This window comes from Nomascus leucogenys, chromosome 16 (genome assembly GCF_006542625.1).
Source record: "Nomascus leucogenys isolate Asia chromosome 16, Asia_NLE_v1, whole genome shotgun sequence".
NCBI classification, from domain to species: domain Eukaryota; kingdom Metazoa; phylum Chordata; class Mammalia; order Primates; family Hylobatidae; genus Nomascus; species Nomascus leucogenys.
The window spans coordinates 72,209,821-72,230,851 of record NC_044396.1 but is presented as its reverse complement, the minus strand read 5'-3'; the positions used below and the strand labels follow the sequence as shown (position 1 = coordinate 72,230,851).

Below are 21,031 nucleotides of genomic sequence, written 5' to 3'. Positions count from 1 at the left end.
ACAGAGCCCTCAGAAATGATGCCACATATCTACAACTATCTGATCTTTGACAAACCTGACAAAAACAAGCAATGGGGAAAGGATTCTCTATTTAATAAATGGTGCTGGGAAAACTGGCTAGCCATATGTAGAAAGCTGAAACTGGATCCCTTCCTTACACCTTATACAAAAATTAATTCAAGATGGATTAAAGACTTACATGTTAGACCTAAAACCATAAAAACCCTTGAAGAAAACCTAGGCAATACCATTCAGGACATAGGCGTGGGCAAGGACTTCATGTCTAAAACACCAAAAGCAATGGCAACAAAAGCCAAAATTGACAAATTGGATCTAATTAAACTAAAGAGCTTCTGCACAGCAAAAGAAACTACCATCAGAGTGAACAGGCAACCTACAGAATGGGAGAAAATTTTTGCAACCTACTCGTCTGACAAAGGGCTAATATCCAGAATCTACAATGAACTCAAATTTACAAGAAAAAAACAACCCCATCTAAAAGTGGGCAAAGTATATGAACAGACATTTCTCAAAAGAAGACATTTACACAGCCAAAAAACACATGAAAAAATGCTCATCATCACTGGCCATCAGAGAAATGGAAATCAAAACCACAGTGAGATACCATCTCACACCAGTTAGAATGGCCGTCATTAAAAAGTCAGGAAACAACAGGTGCTGGAGAGGATGTGGAGAAATAGGAACACTTTTACACTGTTGGTGGGACTGTAAACTAGTTGAACCATTGTGGAAGTCAGTGTGGTGATTCCTGAGGGATCTAGAACTAGAAATACCATTTGACCCAGCCATCCCATTACTGGGTATATATCCAAAGGACTATAAATCATGCTGCTATAAAGACACATGCACACGTATGTTTATTGTGGCACTATTCACAATAGCAAAGAGTTGGAACCAACCCAAATGTCCAACAACGATAGACTGGATTAAGAAAATGTGGCACATATACACCATGGAATACTATGCAGCCATAAAAAATGATGAGTTCATGTCCTTTGTAGGGACATGGATGAAACTGGAAAACATCATTCTCAGTAAACTATCGCAAGGACAAAAAACCAAACACCGCATGTTCTCACTCATAGGTGGGAATTGAACAATGAGAACTCATGGACACAGGAAGGGGAACATCACAGTCTGGGGACTGTTGTGGGGTGGGGGGAGGGGGGAGGGACAGCATCAGGAGATATACCTAATGGGGGCAGCAAAACAACATGGCACATGGATACATATGTAACAAACCTGCACATTGTGCACATGTACCCTAAAACCTAAAGTATAATAATAATAAAAATTAAAAATTAAAAAATTTAAAAATTTAAAAAATTAAAAAATTAGACAAAGAATCCAAAACACAAATATTGAAACTATATTAATATTAGACAAATCAGACTTGAAGTAAAAAGCATTACTGAAGTTAAATTGTTTCATTCACAATGATTCACATAACAAGCCAATAGGAAGACAACAGTTCTAATATTTTGAACATTTTAACATAATCTCAGGATATATAAAAAATTAAAATTAAGCAGGGTTAAGAAGTTCTTTGAAACTAATGAGAACAAAGGTACAACATACCAGAATCTCTGGGACACAGCTAACGCAGTGTTGAGAGAAATTCACAGCACTAAACATGCACATCAAAAAGTTAGAAGGATCTCAAATTAACAACCTAATATCGCAACTGAGAGAATGAGAGAAGCAAGAGCAAACCAACCCCCAAACTAGCAGAAGACAAGAAATAACCAATATCAGGGCTGAACTGAAGGAAATCAAGACATGAAAAACATTCAAAAGACAACAAATCCAGTAGTTAGTTTTTGAAAAAATTAGTAAGATAGATAAGCTGCCAGCTAGACTAATAGAGCAGAAAAGAAAGAAAATTCAAATAAATCCAATTACAAATGACAAAGGGGATGTTACACTGACCCCACAGAAATAAAAGTAACCACTAGGAACTACTACAAATACCTCTATGCACACATACTAGAAAACCTAGAAGAGATGGATAAATTCCTGGACACATACACCCTCCCAAGACTAAACCAGAAAGAAATTGATTCCCTGAACAGACCAATAACAAGGTCTGAAATTGAATCCATAATAAATAGTCTAGCAACCAAAAAAAGCCCAGGTGGATTCACAGTCAAATTCTACCAGATGTACAAAGAAGAGGTGGTAACATTCCTTTTGAAACTATTCCAAAAAATCGAGGAGGAATAATTCCTCTTCAACTCATTCTACGAGGTCAGCATCATCCTGATAGCAAAACCTGAAAGAGACACAATGACAGAAAAGAAAACTTCCGGCTAATATCCTTGATGAACATCAGTTCAAAATTCCTCAACGAAATACCTGCAAACTGAGTCCAGCAGCACACCAAAAAGCTAATCCACCACAGTCAAGTAGGCTTCATCCCTGCGATGCTAGGTTGGCTCAACATATGCAAATCAATAAATGTGATTCATCACATAAACAGAATGAAAGACAAAAACCACGTAATTATCTCAATAGATGCAAAAAAGGCTTTTGATAAAATTCAACATCCCTTCATGTTAAAAACTCTCAATAAAATAGGTGTTGAAGGAACATACCTTAAAATAATAAGAGCCATATATGACAAACCTGCAGCCAACATCATACTGAATGGGCAAAAGCTGGAAGCATTTCCTATTGAAAACCAGCACAAGACAAGGCTGTTCTCTCTCACCACTCCTATTTAACATAGTATTGGAAGTCCTGGCCGGTGCAATCAGGCAAGAGAAAGAAATAAAGGCATCCAAATAGGAAGACAGGGAGTCAAACTATCCCTGTTTGCAGATGACATGCTTCTATATCTAGAAAACCCCATCGTCTTAGCCCAAAAGCTCCTTCAGCTGATAAACAACTTTGGCAAAGTTTCAGGATATAAAATTAATGCACAAAGATCACTAACATCCCTATACAACAACAGCAGCCACACTAAGAGCCAAATCAAGAATGCAATCCCACCCACAATTGCCATAAAAAGCATAAAATACCTAGGAATACAGCTAACTAGGAAGCTGAAAGATCTCTACAATGAGAGTTACAACACTGCTCAAAGAAATCAGAGATGACATAAACAAATGGAAAAACATTTCATGCTCTTGGATAGGAAGTATCAATATTGTTAAAATGGTCATACTCCCCAAAGCAATTTACAGAGTTAATGCTGCTCCTATCAAACTACCAATAACATTCTTTACAGAACTAGAAAAAAACTATTTTGAAATTCATATGGAACCACAAAAGAGCCTGGATAGTCAAGGCAATCCTAAGCAAAAGGAACAAAGCTGGAGCATCATGTTATGCAACTTCAAACTATACTATAGGGCTATGGTAACCAAAACGGTATGGTACTGGTACAAAAACAGATTCATAGACCAGTGGAATAGAATACAGAACTCAGAAATAAGACCACACACCTATGACCATCTGATCTTCAACAGAGCTGACAAAAACAAGCAATGGGGAAAGGATTCCCTATTCAATAAATGGTACTGGGATAACTGGCTAGCCATATGCAGAAGACTGAAACTGGACTCCTTCCTTACACCACACACAAAGAGTAACTCAAGATGGACTAAAGACTTAAAGTAAAACCCACAACTATAAAAACCCTGGAAGACAACCTAGGCAATATCATTCAGGACACAGGCACGAGCAAAGATTTCATGACAAAGAAGACACCAAAAGCAATCACGACAAAAGCAAAAATTTACAAATGGGCTCTAATTATACTAACGTGCTTCTGCACAGCAACAGCAACTACCAACAGAGTAAACAGACAACCTACAGAATGGAAGAAAATTTTTGCAAACTATGCATCTGACAAAGGTCTAATATCCAGCCTCTATTAGGAACTTAAACAAATTTACAAGAAAAAAACCCAAATGACCCCATTAAAAAGAGAGCAAAGGACATAACAGACACTTTTCAAAAGAAGGATATAAACAGACACTTTTCAAAAGAAGACATACAAGTGGCCAAAAAGCATATGAAAAAAGCTCAGTATCACTGATCATGAGACAAATGAAAATCAAAACCACAATGAAATACCATCTCACAGCAGTCAGAATGCCTATTATGAAAATGTAAAAAAATAACTGATGCTGGCAAGGTTGTGGAGAAAAGGGAACACATACACTGTTGGTGGGAGTGTAAATTAGTTCAACCATTGTGAAAAGCAGTGTGGTGATTCCTCAAAGAGCTACAAACAGAACAACCATTCAACCCAGCAATCCTATTACTGCATATATACCCAAAGGAATATAAACCATTCTATCATAAAGACATATACACATGAATGTTCATTGTAGCACTATTCACAATAGCAAAGACATGGAATCAACCTAAATGCCCATCAGTGACAGATTGGATAAAGAAAATGTGGTACATATACATCATGGAATACTATGCAGCTATAAAAAAGATCAAGATCATGTCTTTTGTGGGAACACGGATGGAGCAGGAGGCCATTATCCTTAGGAAACTAACACAGAAACAGAAAACCAAATACCACATGATTTCACTTATAAGTGGGAGCTAAATGATGATAACTCATGGACACAAGGAAGGGAACAACAGACACGGGGGCCTACTTGAGGGTGGAGGATGGAAGGAGAGAAAGGAGCAGAAAAATAGCTATTGAGTACTAGACTTGGCACTTGGGTGATGAAATAATCTGTACAACAAATCCTCGTGACATGAGTTTACCTATCTATGTAACAAACCTTCACATGTACCCCTGAACCTAAAGTAAAAGTTTAGAAAAAGAGAGAAAGTGGACAAAGCAGGTGTATGCAAATCTTACAGGTACAAGTAAAGGTCCTGGTTTGAAATATTCACACCGAAAATTAACCATAGTAGCTTTAAGGGAAGATTTTGAGTATAGACCAGTATGAGACATCATATGGCACAGTGGTGAGAAGCATCATCTCTAGGAGTCATGGAGACTTGGATTTGAAGCCCAGCCCAGCTCCTCCAAGCTGTGTTCTTTAATCAAGTTACTTAACATCTCTGTGTCTCACTGTATTCCTACAATTAAGTGAGTAATAGCCATTTAGTACAGTAGACAACACATATTAGACACACAAGTGATAGCTATTAATATTATTAAAAAACATTTAAGGCTGAACTCAGCAAGACTTACTGGTGGGCCCGCTGGTCCCAGAGCCACTTCATTGGTTTCAGAACAGGAGCAGGAATGGGGAAGGTCTGGGCAAGACTCATCATCTCTCTGAAAAGAAACAAAAAAAAACACAACCATTAGCATGCCAGTTTATACAAATGGCTTTATTGGCTCAAAGAAAACAGTTTGATTTAAGATATTTTTAGACTTTCAAGTGCACATTAGAAAGGCAGAGAATATTCCCTCCTGATTACAAAATCTTTTCTGTAAAGAAAAATGAATGGGTACCTCCTAGTCACTGATAATCACTATTATCAATGGGTGTTGCTTAAACCAGCTTGGGAATCCAGGTGAGGAAAGACAATCAGAAGTGAGTGCAAAAAAAAAAATATTGATTACTATTTAACTCTCTTGGTTGGAGTGATAGTACTCTGTGAACTAAAGGTCTTGAAAACTTTTTTATGCTATAATAATTTTTCTGTTTCAAAGGATAAAAGAAAACTTGCTGGAGAACTCAATCAAAACAACTATATCTGTATTAAAACAAACAAAGAAAAGCAAAATAAAATCAATGTTTAAACTCATCATCAATTCCCTATGACAATTTCCACAACTGCTCACATTCTGTGGTTGAAAGTAAGAAAAACATCACAGTGTAGATCTAAGGCTCTGGAACAGGAGAACATTTTTCTTCTCTCTTAGGGAATATTGTTGTCATGTGACATTACAATATAGATTATTAATGGAAGGCTGAAGATATCTGAATGAGTTACTGGAATGTAGAGGAAGACAGAGCACCTGCTAACAGCTATTGGACAATTTGTAAATATCCCATTTAGAGCAGCAGCCAAAATGAGCTCAGCACTGGGATAAGATACTATAGAACTTCATGGAGTTCATCAGTCCCTTTGGATAGAGAAAAAAATTAGTCATTATTTAAGACGTTGGGGGAAAATAAAATTAGAGCCAAATAGAGCACAGATGACAGTTAAGTTGCCAAACTGAAAATAATCTCAGTCTCTACAACATTCACAACAGAAACCCAAGAAAGGTTAAGCAAATGGCCTGCTACATGGTGTGTATACTTTTCTCTAAATGTTGGACAACATTAAAAGGTGTCAGTTCAACCCCACTGTGAGCACATCTGGCCTGAAATCTGGCCAGCTAGAGTGAAACACAAACTTAAGTATCCTGAAGGATCCCAAAATAAGGCTAACAACAGGCCACCTGTAGCCAGAGACTCAGTGATGGTTTTGCCAGTGCTGCTGACTGTTACTGCACCGTGTCTTTTTACTATGGAATTTACGCCTCTTCAATGAGACAAGTAAAAAGAAAAGGAACGAGAAGGGTCCTTCCTAGAAAAAGTGGTGATCACATCTTTGCTTGATACAACAGAGGATTCTGCGTGTTTCTCCTGCCAATTTCCCATCTACCTTTCCTTTAGCATAACATCAAGGTGTCCCTAATTTAATTTCTTCCAGAGTTTACCAGAAACTTATTTTGGTGAAGAAATAATAAATTGCTTCCTTCTCAAATACAGACTGCCATGAATTTGGTGCTTGCAATAGATGTTGTGAGGTGTTAAGTCTTATTTATATGGTTTGGCTTTTTGATATGGTAAGTCTTACTGATACAGTTTGGCTGTGTCCCCACCCAAATCTCATCTTGATATAGTTCCCATAATCCCCATGTGTCACAGGTAGGACCCAGTGGAGTAACTTTTTCTTCAGTGCATAATGTAAGCCAGGTATGAATCATAGGGGCGGTTACCACCATGCTGTTCTTGTGATAGTGAGCACATTCTCATGAGATCTGATAGTTTCGTAAGGGGCTTTCCCCCCACCTTCGCTCTGCACTTCTCCTTGCTGCCACCTTGTGAAGAAGGAAGTGTTTGCTTCCCCTTCCACCATGTTTGTAAGTTTTCTGAGGCCTCCCCAGCCATACAAAACTGTAAGTCAACTAAACCTTCCTTTATAAATTACCCAGTCTCGGTTATGTCTTTATTAGCAGCATGAGAACAGACTAATACAGTTATAAGGTCAAATCTCACAGACTTCATGAAGGGTTCCCCATGCTCTGGAGAATCCCAGCTTTAATTATTAAGACATGACTACTGCCCAACCATGACAGGGTCGTCCGTGCCAGCTTACTTGTCCTAGGATCCTAAGATATAAATCTGTTTTTTTGTTTATATATATATGGGTATACACACATCCCATTAGTAAGAAATTATGCTTATATAGGAATAAAATAGAAATATCATTTTTTCTTCCAATTTATGTGTATTATATTTTATATGGGCTACTGAGTTGTTAGGACATAAATATTTACACCATCACTTGGTATAAATAACTTTTAAATGTTTAGTTTTCTAGTAGCATCACATACAGGTTATGTAGATTATGACTACAGTTCTAAAATTGTACATCAAGATGCCCAGGAGCACTATATTGAACTCACAGGGATCCTGTGAATGTTTTAAAAATTTAAGAGAAGCACAGCAATATTCAGCACCCACTGGACTTCCTGTGAATGACAAGCTCAAGGTAGTCTGCAGTTTCAACGTTAGATTTTGCAACACTTTTTTTGGATGATGCCCTAATTTACAAATATAGCTGCTATGATGAAAGGAAAGTACTGTAAAAATAAGCAATGTAGAAAAAGAAGTGAGGATGGCAATGGCCAATATGATCCCAAGATATGAGAAATGCTGCAGGGCTCAGGTAAGCACACACATCTCAACAATAAGCAATTGCGGTCATATAAGAATAAAATATAAATATCACTTTTTTCTTTCAATGTATGTGCATTGTTTTTTTTTTTTTTTTTTTTTTTTTTTTTTTTTTTTTTTTGAGACGGAGTCTCGCTCTGTCGCCCAGGCTGGAGTGCAGTGGCGCAATCTCGGCTCACTGCAAGCTCTGCCTCCCGGGTTCACGCCATTCTCCTGTCTCAGCCTCTCCGAGTAGCTGGGACTACAGGCGCCCACCACCACGCCCGGCTAATTTTTTTTGTATTTTTAGTAGAGACGGGGTTTCACCGTGGTCTCGATCTCCTGACCTCGTGATCCGCCCGCCTCGGCCTCCCAAAGTGCTGGGATTACAAGCGTGAGCCACCGCGCCCGGCCTGTGCATTGTTATTTTATATGGCTACTGAGCTGTTAGGACATAAATATTTAGCAAGATGTTTGGACCTATTATTTCACAAATGGAACTGCAAGGTGTTTCTTTTGGCTTAGGGGTGTAAGAAAAAAGTTGAGACACTAAGGGCTTCATGAGCCATGAGATCTGGGAACATCTGGACTATGTGTAAATGGCACCCTCTGAGTTGTGCAGTTCACACTGTATGTGATCCTGGGTCATACAGGAGAAATCTTGTTAATTTCAGACATGCCTCTTTATTAATCTCTTTCTAATTTTATCATCTCAATGAGTTGCCTATGATATGAATGTTGAGAAATAGCTTCTCATTTCCAGAAAATTAAATACAATAAAAAAAATCAATAGAAATGAAGGAAGAATTCTTACCAGGCCTGGAAGTTCACAGCATTTGTCTGTATTGGCCCATGATGTGGAGCAAACAATATCAAACATCTGTAACTGGAACTATGATTTAAAAAGAAAATTGTCATTCAATAAAATATATATAAATTATCTTTATAATGATTTTATGTTATGTATTATATAACAGAATACCAATACATTAATAATACATTACAGTAAGTAAATTAAAAAGTAACTTCAACAATGTCAAACTAATTTTTTTCCTCACACAGTGATCTAAGATTTTGTCTGCAATTATTCATCCACTATCTAAACCCTCTTATTTATCAAAATTTCCCCTCTCGTTTCTACCTAAAGAGTAAGCTTAGCTCCTCTGTTAAAGTCTTCCTTACAAAGCCCATCACAGCTGCTCCCAAATGACTCTGTAATCACACAACACTCCATATGCCTCCTCTACAGCACACCTCCCACTACACAATTATTTACATTGCCAAACTCATCTTTAGGTCACCTATCATAATCTGTGGCATATAAAAAGCACTCAGGAAGGCTTATTGAATTAATTCTCACTTCATTCCTTTGTACATACACTCAGTAACTTTTTCTTCAGTGCATTATGTAAGCCAGATACTATGTAGACTTTTAGGATACAAACATTTTTTAAAAAATCATAGTCCTGACCTAGAAGCACTTACAGGGAGTGAGAGGGGAACACATAAATACGGTACACAATGTGGCAAATGTCATGACAGCTTCACATTCAGTATTGTGAGAATGTAAGCTATGTGTATTTTTATTTAAGCCATTGATCATGCCATAAATATTTAGACAGGCTTGCTCCACTCATGTATGTTGGTGATAAGTCAATACACATGTTGAAATACACAGAAACATAATTATAACATCATTAAGGGCTAACACTAGCTTAATGACCCAATCATTTTTACTATATTTCTTCCTACATTATTTTCAAATATTAAGAGTGTGCTCTATTACTGATCTGGGAGAAGGATGAAATTGTTTTCATTTTAAATCTGTAATCTTGCTTTCAGCAAGTGGTGTTTTCAGCAAAGACTGGAAACTCTTGGTGCCTTCCTTATTTCCTCCCAAATACCCGTCCTTCACCAAACATCTTCCAGAAAAATGATAATGCCCAAGTAGATAGCACTGTTGAAACACGTTATTAAAAATGCATATGCACTGTCACAGAGTAACTTGTTCGGACAGTAAGCAGAATGAAATCGGGCTTTCTGTCATTATACTCAAGTAACTATGCCTTAGTGCAAACATTCATTCCAACCGATCAATAAAGTAACCCCTGAATGTTGAAAGCAAATCCATAAGTCAAAGCATCTTATTTTCATGATCCCATATACATCTATTGTAGCTGTTTGCAGAAATATGTGCATGGCTCACTGCTTTTTTTTTCTAGGTGGTTTAAGGTTCCCCTCCGCCATCCAAGAGTATGATAACTGAGACCGTCCAGGGCTATCAAACAACAAAAAAATTAAGTCCAATAAAAATTTAAGTTTTTATTAGGTTGATACAAAAGTAATGTCAAAAACTGCAATTACTTTTGCACCACCTAATAAAATTAAGACATTTGGAAAAATACATTATAGCTTATTTTTATAAACAATTACAACAACACTAACAACAAATATTTCAAAGATCATAGGGATTCTGAGAGTATGGAGCTAGACTGCCTGGGTGTCATCTCTGACTCCTCCACTGACAGACTGAGTTACTTTGAACAAATTATTTAATGTCTTGGAGTCTTAGTTTTCTCATCTGTGAAGTGAGCATAATAATAGTACCTATTCATGTGGTTGTGAGGATTAAATGAGTTAGTATAGGGGAAATATTTAGAACAGTGCCTGGAACATAGTTGCTATAAATAATAAATATTAGCTTCCTCATAATTGATTTAAGGAGAAGGTGTACATATAATACAAAGGCCAAAAAAGTAGAATCAAAATGACAGTGACAGTATTGAGGACAGAAATATAATAGTAGTTTGTTTCCACAATAATAATATCTATGAAATGTTTTGATTCAGAAAAATCTTAGTAAATAACAACAACAATAGCAACAAACATTTGCAGAAATGAATGTTACTATGTGCCAGGCACTATCCTAAGCGCTTTGCATATATCATTACATCTTCAGATTGCCGCCATGGGATATGATCATAGCAAAGTCCATTCTGTGGAATAGGACTGGGGAAGAAGAAGTTTAAATAACGTAACCACATGTTGAAGGTTTAGTTCTGTTTGAGATTTAAATGGCATGCCCCATTTTCTTGTGGTTTATTTTCCAGTAAACTGATCTTTGATCTAACGTTTAAAATGCAGATAGCCTAATGTAATCTTACAATGCCATTTTGTCTTGGGACATTTATTAAATAGGTCCCATTATGACAGCATTGGATAGATTCAGCTAAGTCTGAAAATCATTTATCCATTAAGAAATTTTCCATTTCTGAGTAGAGCCCTCAGAACAAAAACATTTTCATGAATGGAAAGACTTACTTAAAGCAAAGGCCTTTCACAAGCCCCCGTATACATCAGGATTTCTTGAAGTTTTTCAAATAAACATCTACCACCTAACCACCTATAACAGTCTAATGTCTACATACAAACCTTTCACTGGACTTCTGCCTTATGAAGTTATTGGGACTCTTAGGAGCTCAATTTATTTATTCCAGGGGTTGAATGCTAACTAAGTGCTGAATGAAGCTGATATTATAATTTCAGGAATGTTACGTGGGCTGACTTTTCTTTTGCAAGTTGGATGATGTCAGCAGCTTTTTCTTTGAGTACAACAAATTTATTCATAATTGTTTGCACTTGTAATAGTTTAGATTCCTCAGCCTTTATTTAGGGACTTTTTTTTTTCCAAGGCACATTTCAGGGGATTGATTAAAACAGAACAAAAGCCTCTGGCTTTTATTCCAAAAGCAACGACATACGTATTTATGCAAATTATACAGGAGAAAGTACAAGATGGTATGTCAAAAGATCTCATATTTGAGTACCTTAAAATGCAAGATAGTGTGGCTCAAAATAAATAATACTTTAGATAACTAATGCAAGAGGCAGCCCTTTTTTACTTTTGTAACTTTTTTGTAACCAACTGAAAATTATAAAAGATACATCTTTGCAAAAAAAAAAAAAAAAAGAGGAAGAGACACAAAACCTCCCACTTTCACTTTTCATAATCTTTTTCAAGGGAACACTTAGCCAATTACAAATGCTCATTTTTCATTGTTAGACATTTTTGTCTGGTATAGCACAAAAGGCAAGTCACTTGGGGTCAAATGTTAGCATGAAAATAAGATTAAAATATTTCGTAGCAGTTGAGTCATTTTGATCTGTGAATGGGAATTAAAATGTACTTCTGGCTCCATTTTCCACTCAGTGCCAAATTTTATTCTCTGATTTTTTTTTCTAACATACTACAACTAATTTATAATTTGAAGTAAAGTTGTACTCAAATTTATATAAATATTTAGAGAGCTTTACACTGCACAAGAATACTGGTGAAACAGTACAGAGGAACTAAACCATTTTCTGTTTGTAATTTGATGTCTAACCTTTATTGACACCATCAAAAAACTAAGATTGTGCATTTACCACTTGTCAACTATTGAACTGATTGTTTTTAACTTGTTTTCAATCAATTTATTGAATTTAAGGGAAACCATGAAGGCACTGATTAAATTAGAAAATAAAATTCATAGCTATTGCACTTGTTGGTATTAATTAGAATTTTAAGGTATAGACACAGTTGGTGGGTAGTTTTGATTACTTTGCTCTCAAGCTTGTAATTCAAATAATGGTAAATCTTTGAACCTGTCAATGAACAGATAGGACATATAGTCTCTGGTACAAATCAAACTCCCTTCTCTGCCTTTATTCTATAATTATCAGAGTCTGTCCTAATGGAAGAAGCACTGGAATGAAAGGCAGATGATCTTATAGAAGTTGGATACAGTCTCTTATTTCACTACTCTCACTTTTTGAAAGGGGACCTGACCCTAGCTTCTTAAAGTCTCAGTTTCTCTATCTACAGAGTAGGGAAGATGCAAGTATCTCTTTCAAGGATTATTACAGGATTAAATGAAATAATCCCAGGAAAATACATACTGTCTAGCTCCTAGCAGAGATGTAATAACTATTAGCTATCATTATAATTTTAAAAGCTTAAAATAGATAATTCACGTGAAAATATACTATATTTTTTAGCAATTTAACAACACTTGTTTTCAAACAAGTGTTTGTAGAATCATCAACTAGTCTACTATTGATTTATATATAAAAGCTGTAACTCAGTGGCTAAAATGATAGGCAACTCCATAGCACAACTCATACGTCTCTGTTGTTTGAACAGCAGGGAGCTAAATATATGCCAGTTGGATACTTACCTAAGTATTAGATTTGCAAAGGTAGAAGAAAGGCACTAAGAAATATGATCTTATGCCAGAAGCTCAAAACTTTTCTAGAATCATTTCATTAGGTACCAGAAAATGCAGGAGAAACTTTTTAGGAGAAAAAAGTTTGGAAAGGAGAAGCACAGTTGTTAATTTTCATTCCACATGTATTTAGACAGCTAAGTTAAGCCTGCTTGTTAGGTTAGCCCCAGGAGAGACTGTTACTACCTATACAATCTTGCATTGCTGAACACCAGTTGATTTTATTAAGAATCGTAATTTCTATCGAGTAGTTACTGTATCCTTAAATGCATTGATCTATCTTCCACTCAATTATGGTTTAAAAAGAATATATTTTCTTTAAAGACTAAATCTTTAGACTTCCACCATCTGGCATTTATTGAATAATTGTTGGATTTGGCAGGGAATGGAGACCTATAAGTTACTAATCTCTCTTATATAATAATTACTCCTCCTAGAATAATCCAGAATTTGCAAAACATACATTCCCTTTTGCTGGATATTAGAGTACAAATGTATATCAACGTTAGATTGGCAGTCTGTGATTTCTAAATTTAAAATTGAAAACTGAGACTTCTCTTACCTTGTACTGAAATGATTAAGTAATATCCCTCAAAAAGCAAGTCTGAGTTTCCAATCACATTCTTGAGATCTAACTTAATACATTCATTTCAACATAATCAAATTCTTCAGTAAGTGGGCAGACTGAAAATCTAGTTAGTAATCCTTTGTAGACTTCTAGATTCAACAAATGCTATGACTTTTTTCCTACTAGCCTTACAAAGAACTCTTTAATTACTGACTTCTATAATTCTCCTTTGTCTACTACTAGTTGGAAGTAACCACAGAGAGTGCTCTGTTTAATTCCATTTCTCTCATGGCCAAAAGTAAAGATTGATCACCAGTAGGCCTGAAACCTGCAGGCATTTTTACTTTCAGAAAGAAATTAGTTGATATTTAGTTGGTCATATATTTGGAGCATAATTATTACATACAGTATACTTTAAAATACAATTATAAAACTATCATTGTGAAATATATTATAATTACAAAATAATTAGGAGAGGGTACAATATATATTATGGGACTATTGTCAACATCACACATGGAATATATGCAAAACAAAATTTTAAGAAAAGATATAATACAATTTGAACAGACAACATTCTATTTAATTTCTATCAAATGTTTCTTGAGAACTTACTCTGTTCATCAGTATTGACTAGACACTGTGATGTAGGGTGGTTTTAAACAAAGACAATGACACGGTTTCTATTTTGAGGCATTTATAATCTGGTTAGAGGAGTGAAATTTAGATATATGAAAGAGAAACAAAATAGTATGTGACTATCAATAATCAAGTGCTAGAAGTCTAGAAAAGGTGGGATGGAGGATGGAGAATGTGTTATTGACTTTCTTCAATAATAATAGTTGCTCTTCAGTGAATGCCTACTAACTTTCAGGAATTTTATATTCGTTATTTCTAAAATTAAGAAAATATTAATAATAGTATTATGTGATCTGGGCCCAGAATCTCATATTCCTAGAATGGTTTCTCTTTCTTTGTGGTTTTTTTTTTTTTTTTTTTTTTTGAGATAAGCGTCTTGCTCTGTCACCCAGGCTAAAATGCAGTGGCGCAATCTTAGCTCACTGCAACATCCGCCTCCCGGGTTCAAGCAATTCTCCTGCCTCAGCCTCCCAAGTAGGTGGACTACAGGTGCATGCCACCACATCGGCTAATTTTTTGTATTTTTAGTAGAGACAGAGTTTCACCATGTTAGACAGGATGGTCTCGATCTCCTGACATCGTGATCCACCTGCATCGGCCTCCCAAAGTGCTGAAATTACAGGCGTGAGGCACCGCACCCAGCCTGGATTCTCTTTCTTACAGTCTATTCATTCATCATCCAAGTATCCATCTATATATCCATTTATCCGTATAAGATATCCTTAGTTTGATAATTCTGTGTTTTTATAAATTCCTTCATGTACTATCACAGGAGTATCTTCCATTAAGCAGAAGATGGTGTGTTTTTTAATTATCATGAAATGCCACACATTAGGAGGAGACAAGTTTTCAAAATCATGTAAACATTCCCAAAAGTCTCTTACTGTAACTGAGAACAAGAGAGACTTCCATAGCTTTTACATTCTCTTTCTAAACATCTAATTCATAATTCTCCAAAGCAAGGTAGAAACAAAAGAACTTTTAAAGATACTTCAACTGTAAGTGTTAAACTACTTAGCATCGTCTACCTATCAAGGTCTGAAAGCATCAATGTCCCCCTATACATAAGGGGACACATTGCTACCATTCACTTCTATTGTTACCACAAAGATAAATGCCCCCAAATAGCAAAGTGCCCCAAAGTAAATCACTCTCCCACTCGGACTATTTCCTGTGTACTAAGTGAATGATAGTGGAATTAGAACCATGGGTCTGTTTTATTTATTTGACATAGTATAGGATTTCATTTTTACAAGGTGATCTTCAGCTTTAAAAGTCTTTGAGAACTACCAGTTCTTGTATAACTGGCTAATTCTACAGATTTATGAAAGTGGAAGACAATAGTAATTCATAATTATCTTGATTGTTCTATTACATAAGAGAAGTGTAGATTAGAATAGTTGGGATTGTTTACAAGAATAAAATGCCTCACTAATTATAGAATGACTCAAATTAGAGAATGCTGCTAATTAGCTGTGAATGCACAGTATTAACACAAAAAACTGTGTGCACTATTCTTTTTTTGTGGGTAACGCGTGATGGGAATGTGATTTCTTTGCCAACTGGAAGTCTCCGAGATTTAAATTCCATGTTGTAAGGTAAAAAAATATATTATCTTAGAATGGTATGTTACTTAATAATCACTAATAATTAAAGAGTAAACTTTACATTAGTGATAGCAAAAACCTAGTTTTAAAATGCCCAAATCTAACCCAAGTAAGAAGCTTATGTCAATTTCCTGTGTGTAATATTCACTAATTTTGTGTGGATTTGTATTTGCTTATATAAATAAGGTTCATTTACAGTTGTAATTCTTTTCTAAAAACGATTTATGCCCCAAACCATGTGATGAATATTTTACCATTTAAATTTTAAAATGCATTTAGAAAATAAACTAGCCTAATTCCTAATGCATATTCCATACAATACAGCGGAAGCATACTACCACAAGCTTTGAATGTACATGTCTTAATTCATTTAAAGAGGCCATTATCTATTTATGCATCCATCTATCTATTCATCCATCCATCCATTTATTCATCCATCCATCCATTTATCCATTCACCTTTTTGTTAAAACTTTCTCCTGGAAAATAGCTAATATACTTTAAAATAATTTCTCTCCCTTAACAATAACACAGCTTCACGGGTTTATTCACTTACCGGTGCAGAGTTTCCATCTGGTCCTCTTGATCGAACCATTTTCCCCAGTACTTCTACACCATCTGATGTGATATTAGCCGATGCATTCATTGCCTTCTCACCCACTTGCTTGCAGTCAATAACCACTTTGACCAAAGTCTCACTGACAACAATGTGTAGCTACGTAAAAGTAAGATGTTTTAGGAGGTAAGAAACAGAAGGAAATATCAACCAAATTTGTATAATTGTATGATTCATCATTACAAAGTATGAAAGAGAAGAGAAGGAATTCTGTCACCATGTATTTTGCTAGAAGAGAAAATTTCTACTTTTATTATCTCCATGATTTTCCCACATTCAAGTACCATCTCTATTTTTATCTATTTAACACTTCTTTTTAAAATGGCTTTGAAAGGATTCACTTTTTAAAGTCTGGTCTAACTCGAGAGCAATTGCATCTTTGAAATCACAAGACTGCTGTACTAGCTATGCCTTTTCTGAATGCACATTAAAATAAACATAAAAATATTAAAATTAAAAATTTTTGTTGATATATCACCAACAATCATCCAAAGTGCGATGAGTGGTTGGCAAACCATACTTCGAAAATATTTATTTATTTATTTATTTATTTATTATTTTATTTTATTTTATTTTATTTTGAGACGGAGTCTCGCTCTGTCGCCCAGGCTGGAGTGCAATGGCGCGATCTCGGCTCACCGCAAGCTCCGCCTCCTGGGTTCACGCCATTCTCCTGCCTCAGCCTCTCCGAGTAGCTGGGACTACAGGCACCCGCCACCACGCCCGGCTAATTTTTTGTATTTTTAGTAGAGACGGGGTTTCACCGTGGTCTCGATCTCCTGACCTCGTGATCTGCCCGCCTCGGCCTCCCAAAGTGCTGGGATTACAAGTGTGAGCCATAGTGCCCGGCCAAAAATATTTATTTAATTTAGGATAAGGAAAGGGGATCTAGAATCTGAGGGGGATGAAGGAATGCTTTCTGATGAACCCAGGTTCAAATAAAATAAAGCTGTTTAGCTTAGTGTATAGTGCAATTTTCTTAAACTAGAATCTCAAGAATCTGGAGGTCCATGCTTGCATTTTCCAGAGTCCACACATTCTTTGTAAGGACTTGTAAAATCTTTCTTATTTAGGTGATAGTCAAAGTTAGGTATATTCTAGATGAACTAGATAATTACACTATGTCCAAGTTCTGCCATAAAATTTCAGTGCTTATATATGCATTGTAACTTACGATGGCATTAGCCTCATGAGTACTACAGTACTTGTTTTTGGCAGACTGATGAGCTAAAAGAGTAAAATTAATAGGTAAATAATGATTTCACCCTACTAAAAGCCAAAAGAAGTTACAAATCTGTTTAAGGTAATGTATTATGGTAGTTCAAAGAAAAACTATCTTGGTCAATACAATCAAGGTTATGGGGTGAAATTAATAGGCAAATAATGGTTTTACCCTAAGTAAAAGCCAAAAGAAGTTACAAATCTGTTTAAGGTAAGGTATCATGGCAGTTCAAAGAAAAACAATCTTGGGCAATACAATCAAGGTTATGGGAATTATAGTAGCTAGCAGTGTATTCACATTGTAAGCAGAGGTGGAATGTCAATGAAATAATGTCCTCTTTCATATTAAGATAGAGTTGTTACTTTTAGTTTTACTGGTTTTGTTCAACTTCATTTTTGTTTCATTGTTGTATACAAGCTGAAAGCACATGGACTTACACCAATTTTTATTTCATGTTTTACTTAAGTTAGATCATGATACAAATAATGTAAGTCAACAGTAGGACTCTTGAGAATCCTTTTCCTTCAAAAAGGAATTAACTATTGCCCAAGTATGGAAACATTGATGGAATAAACCCCACCACATTCCTTGCTTCTTATTAACATCTCTGTTATGATCATTTACTAGAGTATAATTCAACTCTTATGTGTTTTTGAGCCTTAGAATACTTTCCATTATTATAGATTACAGAAATTTTCATACTGGGTGCTAGAAAACCTAGCTTCTAGTACCCCTGCCTCAAGAATTGTTAACTTGTGGGGAGTTATTCACATGCTTGTTTTTTTTTGTTTTTTTTTTACTTTACAAAAGGAGATATTGAAAACTTTTCAAAGATATTTTGCTTCTTTGGTTGCACTTAAGTGCCCATTTATATAATTAAAGCTTTTTGAAAAAGACCTTGGGCCCATACTTCATAGCTAAAGTGTAAAAAATAAAACTAACTGAAAATCAATGAGAAATTAAGGTAAAGTATTTATTCATTTATAAGTCTATGAACAAATAGAATTTGACTTCTACAAATTGAATTTGCATTGAGATATTCTATTAATAGGTCTATTATGAAGTATTTTGTCACATGAGAAGCCTTTTTTGAAATTTTTTCTTCGTTTGGCTTTTTGGCTTTATTAACACTTAAAGTAGAGGGAAGTCTTCCTTCATATAACTTTTAAAAATTTGAAGCTTTATAAATTTTAAATCGATTTTTAATGAACCTCACTTCTTGAGTTCTTCTGGTAAGGAAATAAAGCTTAACTTTCACCTAAGACTTACAAAGGATTCTTTGGAATGAAAATTACAAGTTCATGCCTAAACCTTGGGGTACAATGACAATGTTTCTTTTAACACTCATGAAATCTCAGATGCTTTTCATCTCCCATACAATTTTTTTTTGTACTATTTTGCAATACACTCTCCATAACCAAGAAAATAAACATGCCAAGAGGAATTTGGTGAGTAAACAATGTTAAGTCCTAAGAGCTGCTAATGGGACAATTTTGAGCCATGAACTAATAAATCTCCACCTGTATCTCATGTGCTTTTCAGATACCTTTTCTTCTGGTAGTACAGTCCTATTAAACAGAAAATAAAAGTTTTTTTTTTTTTAGCAATGTTCTTACGCAATTATGTGGTATGCGATTACGATATTCAAAACAACAGAAAGTAGCAAAGTTGCATAAATTAGATTGATTTGACCGCATTCTAGGCCATGAGACAGAAGCCAAGAAAATTGCTATGCAGCATCCCTTCTCTCACTTTAAAAGGGCAGTAAGGGCCTGGTTAGGAGGCAAAGCATTTTTCTACACCACCTAGTAAATGCTCTGCTCATCCTGCAGTGTAGGTGCTGCACTGCTTAACACCACAGATCAGTGGGTTTATTTAAATACAAAGGAAGCAGTAGATAGTGGCAGATGTCCACCCCAGTGATCACCACAGATAAGTGTTTCTGAGAAGCAAATGTTAAGGGACATAGTTAGACCACAAGTCCTGAGTTATTAAAATAATGACAAGTGGCCAGGCGCGGTGGCTCACGCCTGTAATCCTAGCACTTTGGGAGGCCGAGGTGGGTCGATCACGAGGTCAGGAGATCGAGACCATCCTGGCTAACACGGTGAAATCCCGTCTCTACTAAAAATACAACAAATTAGCCGGGCGTGGTGGCGGGCATCTATAATCCCAGCTCCTTGGGAGGCTGAGGCAGGAGAATGGCATGAACCCGGGAGGCAGAACTTGCAGTGAGCCGAGATGGCACCATTGCACTCCAGCCTGGGCAACAGAGCAAAACTCCGTCTCTAAATAAATAAATAAATAAATAAATAAAATAATGACAAGTAAACCTAGGTTTTACAAAATTTTTCTGCAGGGCAACTGTTATGATGACAGTGATGGGTTGTACTTGTATATATGTAAAAGTATCAGTGCAATCAGTTATCCCTATCTGCACATTTTAAGATGATTCAGCTGATTGTGCTTTCATCTGCACTCGTAGATAGCTAGTTGTACCAGCTAGACCAGAAATCTTTTCTACATTGCACCTAATGTAGCAAATGAGCAACTGTCCACTTGGTAATGCCATATCCTTAACTACATTTTTCCTCAAAGAGGAAAGTGGCCCCCTTATTTTCTGGAGTGCCTACCAAAAAAAAAAAAAAAAAATGCACATTTCAGGGTCCTCTCTCAGAACTACCAAATCAGAATCTCTGGGTATTGTTAACAAGCACAAAGGAAATTCTCACCCCAGCTGAAATTTGAGATCCAAAGCCCTATGGAATTTTTTTAAAATGGCTTTGTTCAATAGCAAATAGAATAAAGAATATATGCATACAAAGCATTACCAACCTTGTGAAAGCTTCCATAAAAAATTTTCCTAATTTCAGGTCCTTCGAAAGTAACAGTTTGAAAATCCCCACTCTGGTCATAGTTGAAATATGTTAGAGTTTTCCCACCATCTATTGAAAGAAAAATAAAAATATTTTGGAAATAATTAAAGTAGGTGAATTTTGTTTTTCTAAAATTCAACTCAAAACAAAACAATGCCTCTATTGTTTTGAAACTGTATTTAGAATGATGTGATGAGTAAGGAAGTGATCTACAGTGTCCAGGTTGCTGCAGACTTTTAGTTGGTTACATGAACTGATTAAGCCACGTGGCGATGACAGTGAGGCAAAGACTCCTACACATACTCTTCCTCTGTACTTCCTTGCCCAGACTCTCATTCCCATCACTTTCTTGGAAGA

At 35.8% G+C, this 21,031-nt stretch overlaps 1 protein-coding gene across 1 annotated transcript in view; it reads right to left on the bottom strand.

Moving 5' to 3' along the window:
• COL14A1 (collagen type XIV alpha 1 chain) overlaps nucleotides 1-21,031 on the bottom strand; it is a 243,649-nt gene that overhangs the window by 68,910 nt on the left and 153,708 nt on the right. Inside the window, exons 33-36 of the mRNA XM_003256159.3 lie at nucleotides 20,634-20,743; nucleotides 16,517-16,675; nucleotides 8,698-8,775; nucleotides 5,195-5,281 (exon numbers count right to left, since the gene is read on the bottom strand). Coding sequence (XP_003256207.1) covers nucleotides 5,195-5,281; nucleotides 8,698-8,775; nucleotides 16,517-16,675; nucleotides 20,634-20,743 — 434 coding nt within the window. The remainder of the gene's footprint in view (nucleotides 1-5,194; nucleotides 5,282-8,697; nucleotides 8,776-16,516; nucleotides 16,676-20,633; nucleotides 20,744-21,031) is intronic.